The sequence below is a fragment of the Amborella trichopoda genome, chromosome 2, assembly GCF_054954075.1.
Source record: "Amborella trichopoda isolate Santa Cruz 75 chromosome 2, AtrichopodaSantaCruz75HAP2 v2.0, whole genome shotgun sequence".
In the NCBI taxonomy this organism is placed as follows: Eukaryota; Viridiplantae; Streptophyta; class Magnoliopsida; order Amborellales; family Amborellaceae; genus Amborella; species Amborella trichopoda.
In genome coordinates this window covers 51,816,576-51,838,455 of record NC_142337.1, presented here as the reverse complement: position 1 = coordinate 51,838,455, position 21,880 = coordinate 51,816,576, and the positions used below count along the sequence as shown (strand labels likewise).

The 21,880-nt window shown below is 37.7% G+C and overlaps 1 protein-coding gene and 1 long non-coding RNA gene across 2 annotated transcripts; both read left to right on the top strand.

Annotated features, from left to right (window-relative positions):
- The first annotated feature begins 5,805 nt into the window (after positions 1 to 5,805).
- Positions 5,806 to 11,011, top strand: LOC18431552 (CTTNBP 2 amino-terminal-like protein). Its single transcript, XM_006841674.3, has 2 exons — positions 5,806 to 6,386; positions 10,642 to 11,011. Exons 1-2 carry the CDS (start codon positions 6,114 to 6,116, stop codon positions 10,831 to 10,833), a joined length of 465 nt encoding a protein of 154 aa, XP_006841737.1. The 5' UTR covers positions 5,806 to 6,113; the 3' UTR covers positions 10,834 to 11,011.
- Positions 11,012 to 13,952: 2,941 nt separating this feature from the next.
- LOC148783330 (uncharacterized) lies at positions 13,953 to 20,156 on the top strand. The gene is made up of 3 exons (XR_016050657.1): positions 13,953 to 14,512; positions 16,522 to 17,576; positions 19,900 to 20,156. It is a non-coding gene; the product is annotated as an uncharacterized LOC148783330 (long non-coding RNA).
- Positions 20,157 to 21,880: the final 1,724 nt, after the last annotated feature.

Genomic DNA, 21,880 nt, shown 5'->3' with positions numbered 1-21,880 from the left:
AGCTAATTTTTAAACCTTTAGATTCTAAAGCATTCTCTAAAGTTTTTTGTATTTACAATGTCTATAGTCTCATCGATGAAATTCACAAGCAACATACAACACTGCACCTCATTGTACAGATGCTTAATTTAATTCGTCCATAACTAAAGTAAAGAAATATTGGCTCAACGTTGGCTCCCTGATATGGGCCTATTGTCATTGAGAACTCACTTGTTTCTCCACTAATCGTATATACAATAGTTAGCATTCTCTCGTACATATCCCTGGGCAAAGCAATATGTATTCCTGAGACTCCTTTTTCCAGCATCCACAAAATTATCTCTCTAGGTCCCTATCATATGCTTTCTCTAAATCAATAAAGACCATGTGGATGTATTTTTTCTTTTTCCTGAACCTTTTAATCAATTATCTAAGTAGAAAAATAGCGTCAATGATTGGCCTCTATGACATAAATCTGAACTGATTTTCTAATATGCTCATTTCATGCCCTATTCTTTGCTCAATCACTGTCTCTCACACTTTCATAGTATGACACATAAGTTTGATTTTTCAATAATTCGTACAACTCTGCATATCTCATTTGTTCTTGTAATTAGGTAAGAAGCAAATTTGAATAGAAGAATTATTAAATTACCCATAAAAGGTGAAAAATTTAATTGCATAGATTTAGGGATTGTATACAATTCACCATTTAGTACAAGAAAGTCATAGTTACTTATAACCATCCGATGTGAAATTTGATAACATGGGTGCATCACGAAGGTCAAAAAATTTTATTTTGAACTTTTGAGTTAGGTCAATAGAATAAATGCAACCATCCAATTTCACATCCAATAGCCAAGATTAATTGTAACTACCTTCTACTAAAAATAAATGATCCTAGTATATACGTTTCCTTTGACTTATAACCTACAAATATATATAATCATGAGTTGGAATATTTATAAATAAATGGAATGTCAAATAGGTGATCTCATGTGAATATTTGATAGATCTTTTGGTTTAAACCAATGCTTTGAAAAACGGATTGGTGACTCCGTTCGTCTACTCTAAACACCGCGTCAGATCGGCAGATCAGTTATCAGGATTGGAGAATTGATCGGATTGGCCAGATGTGGCCATAGAAAAAATTCAAATATTCATTAAAAAATTCAAGAATTCATTTTTTAAAAAAGGGGGTGTTATATTGTGTATTTTCATTATTTTGCAAAAACAAGTAAATTTTGAAACGTTTTTTATTTTCTGTGTCTATTGATACTAATTTTGTACTTCAACAAACTTTTTGATGTTCATTTTGTGATTTTTATTGAAAAAACGAGGAAGAAAGTGATTTTTTTGTTATTTTTATATTAATTTAGTGATACTAATTGTCATTTTTGTGTCATTTTTCTCTCACACACATTGGACTTTTTTCTCTCACATACATAAAAAAAACATATTGGACATCTCTCTCCTATGTAGATACACATATAAATATGCAAACATATTGGAGCTCTTTCCCTCTCACACACATACAAAGATATTGGGCATCTCTCCCCTATCTCACACCAAAAACCTCTCACATAAATAATGCACCATATAATATGATTTTGTAAGAGAAATGGACCTTATAATATTTCCTATGAGAATTATAATGTACTCATGTGATGCAGTAATTTGGTCCGATATGTATAATACGAGATATTTCAAACATTATTTTTGTACACATCAACATTTTTTCTTTCATAACATCTGCAAGGGGTGATTTTTTAAACATGGGTTGGGTCATGGCATTTTTCTCACCTCCCATTTCTCTATCACACTAAACTTTGGTTAATAAAAGAATGGGTCGGTCATTGCATTTTTTTAAACATGGTTTTAATAAACGAAGGGGAGGGAGAACGTGGAAAGTTATTAACCCTTTGTCCCACATCGGACATGTGGCAGGGACAAAGGGCAACCGAGCCAAGTGCTTTACCCCTCTGAAAAAGGCACACCGTGTCAAAGGTGCACCGTGGAGGTGTTTGTGGGGTCCAATATTGGCGGGCCAGTGATGTTCGAATTTTCAAAATTTGAATAAGTATGCAATGGTATTAAATTTTGGAAATTTTGGGGGAGACCTGGTCCGTACCGATCCGAATTGGTAAAGATGGGGTTGAATCCGCCGGTTTCCGAATTGGTAAAAATGGGGTTGAATCCGCCGGTTTTGGAGGGACATGATCGATTTTTCTATAATGTGAGATTTAAAATCTATTGTTGCTCATAATTATGAAATTTAAAGTTTTAGAAATGGTTACAATCAAGTAGATTTATAAATACGTGAAAATCTTGAAAATGGACGGTCCAGATAATATATTAGAATATAAATTATTTTTTAAGACTATAAATCGCCTATTTTTCATATCTATAGATCACGAGGTCGAGATGATCGATTTGAGGTTTTTCCAACATAAAAAAGACCTTTCTCTACTGGGTTTTTTAGTTGCACCATACCGTACAGAATAAGGTTAACACCATATACAAACATTTTCCTATCAACAATTTTTCAAACCTTAGTTTAAACAAGCGTTAGAAAAAACGGTTCGTTTCAATCGAAACCAATTAATTAGAACGAAATTGAGAACCCCCGGTTCCAGTTAGCTCCGGTTTGGATGCTACTAGTAAGATATACCCCAACCATAAATTTTTTGAACCAAAACCGGTTGGATCTCTATCTAACTGACTGGTTTATTGCTAACCAGACCAGGTTTACTGACGTAACTGACGCCTGTAATTTGCACTAGAAACGTGTAAATTACTCTTTTTTTTTCCTTTTCTAATTCATTTTTCAGCCATATTTTGGCATTTTTTAGTGTACTATTGATGTAAATCATCATATTGTGTCTATAAAACAATGATTTTGGAATGAAAGATCCATAAAAATAGAGTTCTAGTCGATTGAAATGGCCATTTTTTGGGTTTTTGGAATTTCCACCATTTCTTCAATTACATCTCATTACCGAAACATTTTTTATGGAATTTTTGGCATTTGATAGATAATCTTACCCGAGATGGCGTTCTTTTGGGATTTTTGGAATTTCCATCATTTTTTCAATTACATCTTCATTCCCAAATCATTTTTTATGGAATTTTAGGCATTTGATAAACAATCTTACCCTTTACCAGATCTGTATTTCAATTTGTTCGATCTACATTACATTGTAGGTCATTTTTGGCCCGAAACTATACAGCTGAAAAAACCTGAGTTCGATCCAAAATTGAAGATTTTTTATCAATTTATTGCTCGTTTTTTATCAAATTGAATTGTGGTTTTTATTATCAAGGCTTCTTCTCTCAAATAAAATAGGTAAGTTTATTTATGATAGAGTAACTTTTTATATGAATTTTTTTCTTGTCTGATGTGATGAAAGTTTATGGACTTGAAATTTCTGTCATTTTTTCAATTAAATCTTCGATACCAAATCGTTTTTTATGAAATTTGGTGCGTTTGAAAGATAATTGAAGCTTTTACAATGCATGTGTATTGATTTGTTCGATTACCAAAAGATTGAGGGTCGTTTTTTGCTCGAAATATTACACGATTTTAGGGGCTTTTGATAAATCGATTTTTCTATTGAGGATAAATTTTCTATTTCACAAAATATAAAGGACATTTACATAAAATTTCCCAATTATAATAAATATAAAATCGTTTTTCTCACTTGAAATTCAAAGACTCGATACATTTATGCATCATCTGATATATTTTTAAATTACCATGAGGTTTGTCATATCCCCATATTGACCAGTTAAACAAACAAGTGCTAATGTTATGGTTTTATGAATCTTATTTTTAAGTAGTAGCCATTGCAATGATCTCTTTAAACTTTAAATTTTTAATTTTTTACTTCAAATCGAACCAGCTGTTTAAAATTTGGAATCAGGTTTGGGATCCCTCACCCAATTCTACGTATTCGGATCAGCTTGACTTATAAAAGAATTGCTTAAAAAATAAATAAATTCAAGAGAATTTGGAGGGGAGGTATCCTGATCTTGAACCCACTAAATCCGATCCGAATTCCAATTGCATTAAAAACTGTATAACATTAGTGCATGACATGGCCGACTACAATTGATTTCTTTTTTGTCCAATGTAATTGATTTTAAGCCTTTGTAAATTACACACTTGTAAATGCCACGGACTCTCGGCAGAGGAAACAGACTCCTCTCAACTGTCCGTTCCAATGGGACCCTTGCTAGCATATTGTTTGAATTCATAATACTAGTATAGTATAAAAACTCATTTTTTATTCACCACAAATGACAAAAAGAAGGTAAAGAGTGGTAAAAAAAATCTTGTTTCTGAAAAATCTACTTATGAGTGGGGTATTTTTCAAAAAATCTAGAAAGTTATGATATTCAGTATTTATAGTCAAAACACTTCATATATTAATTTTTATAAAAAAATTATTTTAATTTTTTTTAAGACAAATATAAGTAATAAGATAGTATATACTTGATCTATATTTCTTCATACTTTTTAAAATATTTTTTACTCATTTACAAAAAAAAAAAAAAAAAGATACGACAGAACTAAACCAGCCCGGTTAACCGTATGGGCAGCCCAATCCGACCGCTTTGACCCCATGTCCAATTAACCGTTCCGATTTGATTTTTCGAACGATGTAAACTAGTTTAAACTTTACCCCGGTAAATAGTTTTTTCGAGAGATGAAGTCGCCGCACGCATTGAGTGCCCATATATTCAACGAATCCGTACCGTCGAAGCAGACCCCTAAGAAAGATCGGGGACGTGCATGACAATTGCAGTTCTTGAGCCGGATGCAAAAGGTCCACCTCAACAAATCGACGGCTGAGTTTCACCGTGAGATCCGAGCCTTGAAGATGTGGGCCCGCTTACTGGGAAAGAGCAGACATCGATGGCTGATGTGTCCTTCAAGTCGCACGCCCCCATGGACACCCTTTAAATGCCTTTTTCATTCCCGACCGCCTCATCAATTGACACGTGTCCATCCACGATGCCTGTTCCCTTACCCTGCAATGCGGGGGCCACGAAAGAAACACATGACATGTGGTAGTTACGAGCTCCCCGTGGCTGACGTGGAACACAATTGGGTCCCGCTTGTGATTACGTGGAAAATGCAACGTGGCACCACGGTGGTCCCCACAACTACGACCCTGCTTCTTTTCGGCCAAATCAATGGCGTTGAAAGGGTAGCGGACGTGCACGCTTTATCGTTTTCCCCCGCAAACGAATGAAATTTGTTTTCTCTCTCCTTTTCTTTGATGCCCTATCAAATGTATTAATGGCGTATGTGTCCCTTTTTGGGAAAGAGAAAATGTGGTCATGAAGGCAGGTCATAGCTTGTTGGGTGGGTCCTACCAAACTGGTGACCGTCACTGGGCTACGCCAGCCCTGGCCCCTAGGCCCCATGGGGCTCGCCCAGGCTCGGTCCTGACTTGACGGGCTAAAGAGACCTTTGCCGAGGCCCGGCCTTGTTCTATCAAGGACGAGCCGAGCTGGATCAAAAAATAAAAAATATAAAAAAATAAAAAATAGATTTTCTGGCCAAGCCAGACCGACTGTGGCCCACACTTGGCCGAGCCATATCCTTAGGTCGTGGCTGCCGAACCCTAACACGGCTCACGTCCGCCCACGCGACAAGTTATGAAGCAGTAATTTCGGCATTTGAAAGGGGTAGAAAGGAAATTAGAAGTAGTGCATGCTTGTGTATAAGCTTTTCAACCGGCGGTCTTATGGAGATCACGTGCTGAGTCTACACTTTTCCCCATTCCATTCTTAAAAGCTTTCGTCCTCATTCTTCTTGCTTTTCAATCAACTGGCCAGGGCCGGTTTTCCATGGCTAAAACTCCATCGTTCAGTTCAACAAGCGAACCCCTTGACTCCAACTAGGTGAAGCTTTGAATCGTCACTTTTCCTCTCATGAAAAATACCCCAATTTATCTATTTTCAACAAACCATCTCATATTTATTTTCTGAAAGCATAGATCCAAATCTTCAGTTCTCCTCTCATGAAAAATACCCCAATTTCTCTATTTTCGATTTACCGATCTCTTTTTTATTCTCTGAAAGCATCGATGCGAAGGCCATGAGAGCACGCTTTGGCTCGAAGGATGAGCGAGAATGGGTGGAGCCTTCCTCCTGCTAGCGTGCCCTTCGAAGTTGAGAGAGAGGAGCATTGGAGACGGTTGGATAACTCAGTGAATGCCGTTTCATTTGGGTTTGTGGCCACTGCTATTTTGATCTCCATGTTTTTGGTTATGGCTATTTTCGAGAGGTTTCTGCGACCTAGATCTCATCAGGGGCCGGATTTCTCCTTGTCTAATGACCACTATTCGCGGGACCCTGAGGCTCAGCACGTCAAGCTCGAGACCTCCTCACCCTCGGTGAGTCCTCTGTGTCTTATGGCCTTTATGGGTTTCTCTTGAGAAACTAACAGGTACACCAGTTTTGCATGGTATATGCCCCACTAATAGGTACACAAAGTATGCCTGCACTAGTTCCATGATATTTGGTAGCGACACACACAATAGGGGAATCGATCTTACAATTCTGATAAGGAACGGTCGAGATTTACCTGCACCGAGACACCGTCGAGTCCACTCAGATTCGGGGTTATTGGGACCTTGCCCCATAGACGAGGCCAGTTTTATCCGAGTATGACCTTTCCCACACGACGTTTGAGATTTAGGGCCCTTCTACACGTATGTGTAAGATTATTATTAATAAATTTGACACAAATCACTATAAAAATCTAAGTTCATGAGATAAATTTATCTCAAGTTTAATGGTGATACGTTTATATCTTACCCACATATATGTGTGTGGGAGTGTCTCGTCAGATCATAAATATATATATATATATATATATATATATATATCTTATTTTTTATCTTTATTTTTATTTATTATTTTAAATTTAAGCTGAACTCAAATGAGCTACTCTGTTCACCTGAATAACTCACCTCACAGAAATGCAAAGTACTTTGACCGAGTAGATTTTCTGTTTTGCGAACGAAACTTAAAATAGCGTCTGCGTTGTTATGCGTAGTACTACTTTGACTGAGTCGATTTTCGTTTCTTGCGAAGGAAACTCAAAACAGCCTCTGCGTTGTCATGGCAGCAGATGGTATGTTTCCATCGTACGTACATACACTTGCAGTGTACAGTATAATATATTTCCTATTTTTTAATTGGGAAGCAAGTTCATTGTGACGCGGCGTATTTAACGGGAATTGTTAATAATGCTGTTTCTTATCTTTAAGAATTTGATGTTTGAGATGCTGACTTGAATATCCCTGATTAGTAGCACTGTGTTCAGGTCGTGTTAGCAGCACTGCCCTAGGCTTAAAAATCGAACTACCCTCGAAAACTAGCTAATGGCCGGTTACCGGTAAACCAGTCTAACCGAGCATGTCCTCGCCGGTTCAAAAAGTGTTAAAAAATAAAAAATATTTTTTTAAAAAAAAATATATATTTTAAACACGATTAAACTAAGGGCATCTACATGAAGCTGAAAAGTGGCAAAAAAATGAACTCCAAGCTGAAAAGTGGCGAAAAAATGAACTCCAACTTGTGCTCAAGGGTATTTTTCAAATTTTTTAAAAGAGATGGAAAAATATAAAAATAAGTATTCACGGCCAAAGCACTTTACAATCTTTGTCCAAATAATAAAAACATTCAAGTACACATTACAAACAAATACATTATTTTTTGAGATTTTATTTAATTTTTTATATTTTTTAAAAATACTCGGCCTGACCACCAAAATCGAATCAGGCAGATTCCGGTTTGACCGGCCGAGAAACTGGTTCCCATTCCACTAATGCATATGAAAACGACTAATTATATATGTAAAGCTACATGAGGATGCTCACAATATAGAGTAATTTATCGTTGTACTCACCAAATTTGAAAACTTATATACTTTTATTTTGTACATAGAGTTTTTTTAGTAGGGATATTTGGAGTTTTTTTTAGTAGGGATATTTTTTGTTATTAGAAAGGGTGTGACATCATCTACTTGGTATTCTATGTGAGTGACATCACACTCATGTGGATGATGTCACACACCTCCTAATTATCAAAAATACTTTATTAAAAAAAATTCTATACATAAATAAAAGTATATAATTGTTCAAAATTTGTTGAGTACAATGATAAATTACTCTATAATAATCGATTGGTCCTCTTCAAACAAGTTTGGAATTCGAATATGGAACAGTAGCTCATTTCCACCGTTTCTATGCTAAGCCGGGGCAGTTTGTACCTCACAAACAAAACAAGCAAATGTGTGTGTTATATAATAAATAGTGATTTAAATATGGAAAATGGTTCGATAGGGCTGCAGCCCAATCGAAATAAATAAAGCTTCACCTCATAACTCATAAAAAATTGCAATTTTTAGTGTTGAAAAACCTTCTTTCGATCATCTCAGCTTGAACAATATGGTAGTGTAAAACAATTAGGATTTTAAATTCTAAAACTAGTATATATTGCAACAAATCATCTAGACCATCCATTTCACTCTAAAAATAAATGTTAATAGATCCACAAGATGTATACCAAATTTTGAGTTTCAAATTTTATTATTAGTCTTGAATAGTAATTTTAGAGGCATCATGAAGGTTTTCGATGCCAAAATTGCTTTTCAGATGACGATTTGATGCGAAGCTTTATTATGTTTTCACATAGCCTAAGCCCTGTAGAAACCTCATATTTTTAATGTTGCAACCAAAATTAGGCATACCTCTAAACTTTGTTATAAATCATAAGATGTAATTTTCGTATTGATAATTGCTTGGATTTCTTCTAATTATAAACGTTTAAGCTTTACAAGTGGTTCAAATCAAGCAGATCTATAAACGCATGAAAATATTGAAAATAAATAATATATTATAAAATATATTATTTTTGTGACTTAAATATATTTTTCTTTCCATATTCATGTTGAGATCCCAGTTAAATGGTTTAACAACATCGAAACAGCTGTTGTCGACAAATGTTTGCACCTTAATTCTACACTATAAGGTGTCAACCTCATAAACTTTTTTGATAAATATTTCCTCCATTATTTTTTGGGATCTTATTTCGAGCGTATTCTTTTTGTGTATCTGATTGGCTTTGTCGCCTTTTCTCATAGAGAAATTGCTAATACATCCAGCTTAGGGTTCGTTTTAAGTTTCCCGAAATATATGAAAGAGGAAAAGAGAGAGAGAGAGTGTGTATGTGTTTAATTTATACGTTTACGCCTCTTGCTTTTAAATTTTAGTAAATTGATCAAAATATCTCAAAAAAAAAAGTCCCTGTCTTTGTCTGAGTTTAACCGGTTATTACTCATGAACATTGTTCGTAAAATCGCCCAATCTAATCGCTAATCGCCTGGTTAATCGGAACCGGCTAGTGGCTGGTTTAGGTTTTGGGCGGTTAGGGTGATCAACCGGTACTTAAAAATAAAATTCAAAAAAATGTATATAAATTCTCAAAAATAGGGAATTTGATTTATAATGCATTTTTAAATATTCTTTACATTATGGTAAAGATTAAAAAAAAAATTGGTCATTAATACTCACTTTTATATTTTCATCTCTGTTAGAAAATTTTAAAAATAGCCATTGGAAAATATAATGGGTTAAAATTTATTTATTTTCATTAATTTTCAACTTCATTTGAATGTGTTTTTTTTTAATCACTTTTTATATGCTTTTCATATTTTAGTAGTTTTGTTTTTTCAATACTTTTTTGACCATCCGAGACTTGTCCGGTTAGAGCGGTTGAATTGGCCGATTTACTGATTGGGCTGATTAAGCCGATTCCATGCCATGTCTGGTTAACGGTTCCAGCTCGATTTTACGAATGCTGCTAGTGGAGTTGACATTTACATCAGCCAATTCTTTTCTAAATATTTTACTACTATTATAAAATGTTAGAAAACTGACAAATAGAAATAATACGGCTGCATCAACTTCTCGCCCAACAAATGAATATTATATTTATTTGTTGGATTAGTTGATATTTTTCTAAATAACTTGTTATTGTTTTTTATTCCCCACAATACTTAGATAGTTTTAAAATTATGATCTGAAATAAAAAAAATCCACTTCTATTTGCTTCCATCCTCGTGTAAGAAAAACTATGTTTTGTATTAAATACCCAGATATGCATAATATATGTAGATGGTGGGTTAGTTGTTCTACCCATTCAACCTAACATTCTATCTCAATATCATATTAATATTATAAAATGTATATAATAAGATCATTTATCTTTGGTATAAGGAGGTCACAAGTAATTTTAAGTATTGGATGTGAAATTAGATGGCTGCATTTCTTCCATTGATCAAGTTGAAATTCAAAAAAAAAAAATTTCAAACTTTGTGATATATCCAAGCTATTGCATTTTACGTCGGATGGTTGTAAGTAATTATGACCTCCTCATATAAAAAATAAATGGTTTCACTGTATACAATCCCTTAATATTTTTATTGCACATATTATATTGTTGGGGTAATGGAAAAATGATGTCATACAATGGATTCTATTTTTCTCCTTTATTAATGGTCTATTTGCATTATTTACCTAAACAAATAATAAAATATTTGATATGTATCCTGATCTTTTGCTTTACTTTGTCATGTTGTAGATGTCAGTATATTGCAAGGGGGTCTCAGTGCTAATGCCAGGTCAAGTGATTCCCACTTTCATTGCCCACCCTGCGCCTCCTCCTCCTCCTCCTCCTCCCCCTCCCCCATGTCCACCAGAACGCATCCCATGGCCTCCTCATCACCACTCTCCAATTTCTACATTCCATGAAAATATAATTCCACATACATGAATCTCTGGCCAATCGTTGTCCAATTTTTGTAAATGGGTCTTTTTGCAAGGATTTAATATATAGGGAAATCTATCTCTTGTGCCCCCTTTTGTATATTGTAGAAAATTATGATAATGATCTTACTGATGTTCGGTTTTCCTATTACGCTATATATATTGCAGAAACTTCATGATTTACAGATGTTCTTTTTCGGTGTGGAATGGAAATACAAATCTGATTACAAAATTAATTTATATATCTGATAAAGATTACAACATTAAACTATAGTTCAGTTTCTCTTATGGATTTTGCTTCTCTCACATGCTTGTGCTTCTTTTTCGAATATTCAGTGATGCTTCCCACATGTAGGGATGGCAATGGGCCGGTTACCTGGCACTAAGAAAACTAAGGTTTAGGTCACAAAATATGGCCTGAGGTCGGGGCTTGGATGAAACCAAGATAGGCCCAGCCCAGTTTGACCTTTAGTTTTTCATCTTTTTTTCTTTTATTTTTGTTTTTATTTTTGTTTTTATTTTTAATTTTACCTGTCCCAGCGCCTGGCTTGGTTTGGCCCTTATTTTTCATTTTTTTCTTCCTTTGTTTTCTTTTAATTTTACCTGGTTCGGCATGTTGCCAGCCCGAGACGCATGTGCTTCTTCTCCAAATATTTATTGATGATTCAGCAACCAATTATAAAGAGAGAGAGGGGTGGACTGATGGCTTGCTTTATAATTGTGCTCTCTCTCTCTCTTGGTCTCTCTCTCTTTATAATTTCAACATTTGCAAATTTGAATCGATCTAATTTCCATTATTGGAATCTTATTCGTATATTAGGATTGGATCGGGATTTTCTCGTCCAAATCCCTCTCTAATCCTTATCCTCATCCTAGATTTCCTAACATGGAGAAATGGAGAAACTATGCTTTGTCTCCTTTGTCGGTCAAATATACTATGGGTACGGCAAAGCACACCTTCAAATAGTATCAACAAATGTGATTTCAATATTGAAAATCTTTGTGATAGCCTTAAAATATATTTTTATTTTTAATTATAAAATTTAAAGCTTCAAAATTAGTATAGATCGAGTAGATCTATGAAAACGTGAAAATCTTGAAAACTGACTGTCCAAAAATGTATTATAAGATGTACTATTTCCAAAACTTGAAATCCATATTTTTCTCATTTCTATACATCTTGTGGTTGAGATGATCATTTTGAAGATATTTTGAGCATCAAAACAATCGCTTCTAATGAAATTCTTTTAGTTGAGCCATAATTTTTCCATATACTGAGCTTTTTCCTTATACTGTTGCAAATAATCTTTTATTTTGAATTGGATTAGTCTTAAAACTTGTGAAGAACAACGTTCATAAAGTGGACTGCGCACAGTTCTTTGCCAAGGCGTTGCTTCCGGATCTTTGAGAAATATGCAACATTTGTATGCATTCTTCAAACGCCTTAATCATTGTGTCAAATGGTTTGAGGAATATTAACGCTTGTAAAAATTTTGCTAATACCTTAACTACAACTCCGCCTAGGCCAGCACCCTAACAGTCATTGCCGGTCCCAAGCCCGGGGAAAGAATGATGGTTGTGTTTGATAGGCAACGAGTATGGCTAGAATTTTTAGAATACTACATAGAACTCTAGTAAATTGTTTTATCAAGAATATACAAGATTCCGTATAAATATAGGATCAGTAATAATTAAAAATAAATACCAACGGTTATGAATAGACACCACCTAATTTTATCAATAGATATGTCTTAATACATATGCATATCCATACGTTCTAATAATATAAATACCAACGGTTATGGATATACACCACTGTTTGAACATATTTTTCAGCATCTTGGATCCCCAATGCAGAATAAGGAGAAAACCGGTCAATAAAGCCTTGATATATAGTGGAATTTTTGACAGTCTCAGAATTGCCTTAGAACATGTGAGAATCTTCCTAAGGACTCCAAATCGCAATTTGATGTGTCTAAGGCAGTGCATACAAAGAAATAATTTCGGATAAATCAGCCTCTTATCCTGAAACGAACCCCATAACTAGAACTCTATTTTTGGTACGTCAAAAGGCTGTGGAACCACTACCATTGGATCCAGCACTGTCGAAAACTCTTGAAGTCAAGTTTCGGCTTAAACAGACATGCCAGGATAAAGTTATTGGATCCGTGCGGCCTCCCTACACCAAGTCACCAGTGATGGTGACTATTTTTACAGTCACTAGTAGTAATTTCAGAGACCTATATCTCATTCGATTCGCTCAAATTTTGCGGGCATGTTCGTATTGTCAAAGCAAGCGTTTCGATATGTGGTACGCACCGAGACGATGCTCGAGCAGAGAGAAAAACTAGAGAGAAGTTGAAGATTTGTGAAGACAGTTGCAGAAAATTCAGCAGCAACACGTCTAGCTCGAGCGGTCAAATCACGGCGCTCGCATAACGGATCGATGTGAGACCAATTCCAACTTGTGCGTAAGGTTCAGGGCTGTCTCTTTGTCCAAACCCTGCATGTGCTGAGCAGTCGGATTTCACACATGAAGGCATCGAAATCACTGCAGATTCCGGTCGCTAAAAATCCAGATTCCGACAGCTAAAAATCCAGATTCCAGCCGAAACCCAAAAGTTGCGAAATCTTCGTTCGGGCACGAAATCGAGCTGCGTTTGATGCAAAATGATCGTGATGAGGTGCTCAGTGTAATTCAACGAAAAAATCATCAAAACACATTAAAAAATGGCGCAATCTTCACGTTGCGTGATCGTAGCCTGAAAACACGATCCGTGACTCGAAGTGGGTATTAAATCGATCATCATTTATGAGCCCAATGAAAAAACAATAAGCTTTTTGTCGGATGATCGCAAGGGCAAGAATTGAAGTGGAATTTAATGAATTATTGGACAGGCAAAATCATCCTTTTGTCTTATTTTTTTTAATTTTTTTTAATTCAAATAAAATGTATTATCAGCCATTAAAATAGATTTTAATTAATCCACCTATATTTGAGCAAAAGTCAATTATATATGTCATGTGATATAATTGTACGCGGGACCCTATTTGGCTTATTAAAATTTTGATTTGTCTTTATTGTTTGGTCACCTTTGTTTTAAAGAGAGAAATTTTTGGGTTGATACCCTTGAGTAAAGTAACCATCTTTCTCTCTCTCTTTCTCTTTCCTCTTTCACAATGGGCCTAGCTTCATGGCCATGTGTGTTTCACTCTTTCTCCTTCTCTCCTCTTTCCTTTCTCTTGTGATCTCGCACCACACCCTCCTCTTCTCTTTTATTTGTAGTCCTTCACGACCAAACTTTCTCTTTTCTATAAATTTTTTATTTTTTTATACCCTGCAAGTCCAACTACTCCCTGTGTACCATTAAGTCTACCTCTTTCTTCTTTTTTTTTCTCATAGTCCCTCATCTTCACCCACTTTTTCCTTCTTTTTATGTGTTCCTCACAGCCCCTCCATTGTAGACCCTCGCACCCCTTTTTCTTTTCCCTCACACGCTCTCCGTTATCCCGTGCGACCACCATCTCCCAAAAACATTTATTTGCAGGCCCGGGTGTGCAAACGAAGCCCATCGCTCGTACATGAAGGTAACCCCGGCGGAGGCGCAAAACCCATCGCCGTCTATGAACATAACCCCGGCGCAAGCGCAAAACCCATCGCCGTCCATAAACATAACCCCGGCACGGTTTGTAAACAAAACCCATCGCCGTCTGTGACCGCGCCAGTAACCACCTCTTACCGCCTGTGTAACCAACCAACCTCTTACTGCCGCTCATGACTCAACCTCACCGCTACTACCCCGCCTTACCCTCTTCTGCCCATCACCATATCTCCCCATCTCCACCTCTCTTTGCTGCCCCGTCTCAGCCCCCTCTCCTCCCTTTCCGCCCACTCCACCCACAACCAAGCAGTCTGCTGCCCACGCTGCCACACACCCCCTTCACTTCTCTCTTCACCCCATTTTCTCAATCTCTCCCTGCTGCACCCACCACTCTGCTGCTCTTTCTCTCTCTTAACTCCCTGCTCTGCCATTTACAACCAGGCCATCCACCATCGTCCCAGCCTGCTGCAGCACCACCTCTTCCCAATCCCCCACCACGCACCACATCACTGTCAACGCTCTGCCCTCAATCACCTTCTCTCCCCTCCCCTGCTGCCATCTCTCTAAACCTCCACCACACCTCCGCCTCTCTCTCAACTGCAGCCATTAGTTGCAGTCACCATCTCCGCACCTCGGCTTCTCTAATCACCATCCGCATCCCACCTCTTCACTGACTCTCTCTTTCTTCCACCCTGCTGCAGCCACCTACTCTCGCAGCTCTCTCTCTCCGCCACTTCCTATAGCAGCCACCTCTCTCTGCTAACTCAGCTGCCTCCTCTCTCTTCCACCATCTTTCACTCCATTTCCGCCATCTTTCCTCAGCTGCCGCACCCTGTTGCAACCTCTCGCAGTCCCATCTCTCTCGATCACCTGCTGCGATCACTACAGCAGCCCCTGTCCTCCCTCTCTTTCGTGCCGTCCAACCATCCTCTCCCACATTTCCATTTTCCTCACTGCGTTTTCTCTCTCTAAAAAACCCGCAAAGCGAAATAAATACTTACTTCCCTTTGTTTCTTTTCGTTTTTTTTGCTTTCGTCAATTTCGTTTCGTTCTTCCTCTCACGATATTTCGCTCAACCCAACAAAAGTTCTCTCGCTCCTGACTAACCTACGCGTCTCCTTTTCCATATCATGTTATTCCTTTTTTTTTTTTACTCCCATGAAACCCAATACCCCAATTCTCTCTCTCTCTCTCTCTACCAAATTTCCCTTCCATTTTTTTTTATTATTATTATACTTTACCTTTTTTTTATCCACTGCCCTTTATTTCATTTTGCTATCTTTATCCCAACTTACTTCCTCTAATCTCTTTCTTACCCCTTTCCATTTAATTTTATTTTATCTCTATTACTATTTCATTTTATTCCAGTCTAGCTACCTCTTTATTTTATCTTTAATACTTATTTTACTTCATCTCATCCTATTTCATTTTAGTCACCTATTTCACTTTATTTTATTCTATTAATTTTATTTTCATCACCTCATATTATTTTATTTTGTTCTCTTTTACTTTTATTTTATTTCACTCCATTTCATTTTTAAAAAAAATTCATTCCTTTACCCATTTCATATCATGCTAATTTTATTTTCTAAATTCTATTTTATTTTTATTGTTAATCCATCTCTTTCATTTTCATTTTGCCCCATTTTCCATCACTCTTATTTCACTTTTGTCTCTTTTGGAAGACCTAGCAAGAGTCGAACTAGTCTTCATCTCTTCTCTTTCTCATCATCGCTTGTTTGACCAGAGGGTAGGCTGAGCCTCGTGTTGTCATGCCAGTCTTATCGTCTAGCAGTATTACCATTGTGCCAGTCTGAGTTACGTTGTCCGTCTTACTGCGACGACATGCTAGCCATCTTGTCAAGCTAGTTGGTGTTGGTTCTGTCGTCTAGTAATATTGTCGTCGTGCCGATCTGAGTTATTGTACCCGTATTGCTACCACGTCAAATTAGTCACCGTACTGGTCTAGCCAATGTGTTAGCCTAGCCGCCTGGTCGAACTTCTTCTCTCATTTTCTCTGCTTTTATCTCTTTATAGTAAGGCGAGGTCCTATGACCCATACTTATGTATTTTTTATGTGTGTGTGTTTGCAGGAAAGGAGAAACAGGTCAAGGGAGGCGATTTCAAACTGGCCGCATGCCAGGGGGCATTCCAACATGATCTAAGAGGCCGCCCACGCGAGCTTAGCCCGAGCGTGTCACGGACCCACGTAAGGTAAGTTGTAAGGACCCCAATTTTCTGGACTTAAACACTCACGACAATAGAGACTAGGACACTCACGGCGGTAGAAAGAAGGAAGCACATGCCTGGTGCTAAGGGAGAAGGCTAACGTCGCGTGTGTAAGGATATCGCCGCGAATGAAAAAGCGGTAGCGCCATGCCTGAATGGAGGCATCGCCGTGCGCATGAATGGAGGCATTGCCGTGAGCGTGAGGGGGCATTAACGTGAGCGCGAGGGGGCATCGCCGTGCGCGTGAATGGAGGCATCGCCATGACTGTGAGGGGGCATCCCCGCGAGTGTAAGGGGTAATGCCGTGCGCGAACAGGAAGAAGCATCGTGCGTGAACGAGAGGGAACGTCGTGCGCATAAGAGTATCGCCGCCTGTGGACTTGAGTAGCGCCATTTGCGCATCACCGCGCGTGCAAGAAGCAACGCTGCGTGTGAACTGGACTCGCGCCACGTGTGAATTTAAGAGCTATCGTCACGAGCGTAAGAGGCAAGGCCGTCCGCAAAAGAGTAACGTCGTGTGCAAGGAGTGGCCAGCGTCGTGCATGTACCACCGCGAGTGTTGTGACTAGACCGTCAAGACTATTGGAATAGGGTAGTCCATGAGGGACTTCCTTTTCTTTTCCCTCTTATTTTTGTCTTTCCCCTTTAAACACATGGTTGTACTTAAGTGCCACTTGGAGGTGGCTTGTTGCCACCTCACCCCTTTTGCTCGTCACTTGGAGGTGGCTTGTTGCCACCTCTCCTTCCTTTCTCTCACTACCCATTCAACCACCCTAGATCTCATCCTCCATCTCTCTCTCTCTATCCCCCACATTTTTTTTCCCTTTGAACCCCTAGAAATTCCAGCCTTTTGTGTTATTGTTAAGAGACTTGAAGAGTGAGAGTTGTGAAGGACTTGGGATCACCATTGAAACACAAGGTATGTAGACTCTGCTATTATATGTCCATAATATGAAGTATAATTGTTATGTAGGAAAGTATAAGATTTAAGTATGAATTCCTATGAATTAAGCATGAATAAAGTGTGATTTAAGCATGAATAAGACATGGATTAGGCTTGAAGTTAAGCATGTATGTTTGTGTTCTATTTTTTCAGCAATTAGGTCTTCTTTGTATGATAAGTTGGGCACTGTTATCACTCTTATGGATCCTAAAATTCTGTGGAATGATGCTTGTGTGAGCCTAGTTTAAGATATAAAAGGTTTCATATTATTATCTTGTATAGATTTTAAGTTATGGGATAGTCTTTAGAAAGTGTCATGTTTGTACTGTGATTTTCCAGAGAATTTACATACTTTTGTGATGGAATTTTGACTAAGCAAATGATATCTAATTGGCCTTAAATTACTGCCATTTGAAAGGTCTATGAGTCTACTTTGAGTTTGGTGTTTATGACTAGTTGAAATTCTTGATAGTTTGGAAGATATGACTCGTTTTATGCATGTATGTCACTGTTAGCATACTGTGATAATTTTCAGGAATGTTACTTCTGTTGTACTGAGAGTTTGACTAAGAAATTGGAGTCCAAATGACACAAAATCACCGCCATTGGAAAGATTTTTTAGTATGTTTTAATGTTTATGTTCACACCTTGCTCTGATTCTTTATTTGTGTAAAGTTATACTTCGAAACACACTAGTAGATCACTGTGGGCAGTTTTAGTAAAAACGCATAACTAATGTCTCCAATGTCAAGGGTTTTGACTGACTAAATGAGGTCCGTTTTTTTTCCAAACCACTACCGTTTGAAATATTTTTTAGTAAACTTGAGAATCATATGTTTAGCACGTTTTGAAATTCTCCCTAATTTGAGAGTTATATGATTAATTGTAACAATATGTTACTGTGGACAGCTTTTATAAAACTCAGAATTTATGCCTCTATCGCCATGGATTTTGATATACCAAAAGGGGTCCATTTTCTTCCAGACCATTGTCATTTGAGCAGTTCATGAGTAAGCTTAAATTCACATGTTGATTACTTTTTAAGAATTTCTTCTTGATTGTGAGTTATGGAGTAAATTTTAATGACATGTTACTGCCTTCACTGCACAACATATTTTAGATGTAATATCTCTAGTCTTTTGAACTTTTGAGGGGCCAAACAAGGTCGAATTTCCTTCAAACTACCCAATTTGAAAGGTCGGTGTGTCTAGTGTAAAATTGGTTTTGGAACCATCTTCAAATTCCAAACGAATCAAAAGCTACGACCATATTTACAACAAGATGTCACAGTTTGAAATTATCGTTGTATCACTCATTTTGTGATATGAACACCGTTATTCTTTGAATCTGATACTATTATTCTGTGATATGGACACTGTTATTCTGTGAATCTGGTATTGTTAAAATGTGATGTTGATACTGGCATTCTGTGAGACTGATACTGTTATTCCATGATATTAATAATATCCTTCTGTGATTTTGATACTGATATTCTGTGATATTAACACGGCCATTATGTGACACTGAAACTATCTAATTCTGCTTTATGAATACTGTAATATATATTATAGCCACTACACAATGGGTCATCCATTGGTAGTGGGGTATACTATACTGGAATATGTGACTTCTAAGTGCTCATGAGGTGATATGTAACCATTGGCATGTGTGAGCAGATGTGATATTGACCATTACGCAATGGGTCGCCCATTGGTAGTTGGATATTGTAATATTGTGATTGTTATGAGATTACTTGCATGCTTTGAGCGTATCACATGGCCATGACTGACACCAATGAGGCGCACGAGGTGATATGTGACCTCCCGACAATGCCTTGTGCAAACTGCATCGCCCAAGATGGGTAATCGCTTGAGTTATGTAATTCACTTGAGATGTGTGGTTAACCTGAGTTATGAGATTGACCAGAGATATATGATTTACCTAAATTATATGATCGATTTGCAAGATATGGGAGTGACCTGATGAATAGGGCTAGAGAGTGGGTTGTGTCTATTGATTTTGTTATGCTCTCTTGTTGGTGTGGATCTGTTGAAATCTGATAAATTTCTAGTGTATATGGTATCTAATATTTATATTGTGTCGTCTCTACCATGAAAAGCATCATCCTATAATTGTGACATAATTATGATGCATAACTTATGTTTTATCAATGTGGCTTAGAACCTTGATATGTGTTGTGAGATAGTATTCATAGGCAGGGAAGAATGATATTGTGATCTACTTACTGGGATTTTTAGCTCATTCATTTAATTCCACCCTTGTGGATTGACAACTGCAGGTCGAAGACAGGGGGCGGTGATCATGTTTGGTGGATTGAAGGCTTGCGCTAGACTAGAAGATCTCCTTGTTTTTGTATGTGTCAGCTGGTCGTCGGCCGTACAATGTTGTTTGTGAAGCTTTGTAATTTTGTTAATATGCTTTGGTGCCTTGGATGCATTGTAATATCCTGGATATTGTTGATGACCTTGGAGACTGTATATGGATAATTTAATGGTTTTAATTTATTTCAGTTTTTAGTGCTTGCTGGATGAGTTTTATTGATTTCTCGTGGTTTGTCTTGATTTCGCACTCTCAACACGTGTTGATGCCACTCCCACTTGAGTGACGTATATGACCTCTGGTCGCGATTCCGTACTCTTTCACCCTCCGGTTTGGGATGACAGGAGTCAAGGGGCAGGGTTGTGATATAAGTCCCGCCTCACGACCTTAATTCCTCTCTCACCGGTTGGTACTCCTACCCACGTCTTCTTTACGGTCGTTCTTGAGAGAGCGATCTCATGTCCCGAGTCCATCTCGAACCTGGAACGACGTCACCAGGTCAACCTAACCCGGAGGACGAGATTGAGGCACCTAACCAACAACCTAATCTTATCAAGAGATATGCATCCATACAGATGCATATCCATACTGATATGTATCTATACTGATATGTATCAGAAAAGAGTCACATCAAATTGCTATCTAGGTGAGAGTCAAGTCATAAGACTCTCTTACGCTCGAATGGCCGGTAAAGCCGGCTCATGATACAGTTGAATTTGAAGTTCAGACACAAATTTTGAACTTTGGTTAAAAAAAAAAGAAAAAGAGGAGATTTCAAAAAACATTTTAAAAATAGAATAAAAAATGACTAAGAAAGAAAACAAAATGAAAGTATACCTAAGGCCGATTTCGAGGCACGGCGCCCTGAGTCATTGTTGATCACATGACGCCTCTTGATCCTTCAAGGGTCTGCTAAGTGAGGCGAAAAGCAATATTGTCAGTTTGGTTAAGCCGGACAAAAGTTTTAAGGCCCGGGATTTAGGTTTGGTCTTGGGTATAGTCGGGTTTGGGGGTATTGCGATAAAGTCTTGGCACATATGCTAATTATCCCTCTTTTCAAATCGGGGAATTGACCCCATATTTATAAACAAATTCCCCTTGTGATCACCATTGAAGTTCGAGGTCAAATCTAGGTCATTTTGATCCATTGAGAGTGACAATGTCACCAACGCCATTGCCACATTCATTTCCCGATCATTTATTCCGAGGCACATAACATGTCATTTACGCCGCCTAGATTTTGCAGTACGTCACAGTTTAGGGAGGTGGTGTTTTAGATGTGCAATGAGGGTGACATCCTCATTGATAAGACAAGAACCTTCATCAACGACTGACTGCCACATGTCCTTCACTAAAACTTGCTCCGGGTGGTGGTCCGGCCAATTAGAGATTATAAATGATGGAAATAGCATTGACGAGAATGCCATACTTGTTGCGGCCAACGAACATTCACCACGCTTATCCCGATGTTGGGAGATTTGATGTTTCATTCGATGAATCCTAGGCCAACAACATTGCCGAGGTTGTCATCAATGTTGTTGCATGGAAGAATCTTACGCTCAATACATACATTCTAGAAGTCGGGAGATTGGCGGCTTATTTGACCGGATAGGGGTCAACGAGTATAACTGTTGTTGGCTTCAATCAACACCCGCTCTTGCCCATGTCCCAAGACACCTTGATTTGATGATCCGAGTAACCATCTTTTCAATGCCACTAGGACTTTCCTGGGCAACATTTTCAATGTAGTCCGCTCTGCTTGCTGTGTTGTTGCTTCTAAACTAGTCATCCTTGGTTATGAACAATTTAGTTTGAATTTTGTCTTGTTTTTTACGGGCTTTTCAGGATGTCTTTCAGAATTCCAGACTCTATCAAGTAGCTTGGGTGTTGGGGCACGGTTCAATTTGGGTTATAGTTGGTTCAGGTTTTAGGGTGGTTGT

What these genes read in the sequence shown, in the direction of transcription:
- LOC18431552 (XM_006841674.3), top strand. Translation starts at nt 6,114, where the DNA reads ATGAGCGAGAATGGGTGGAGCCTTCCTCCTGCTAGCGTGCCCTTCGAA. An exon ending in TCGAGACCTCCTCACCCTCG is followed by an intron (nt 6,387 to 10,641) that starts GTGAGTCCTCTG and finishes GTCATGTTGTAG; the next exon opens with ATGTCAGTATATTGCAAGGG.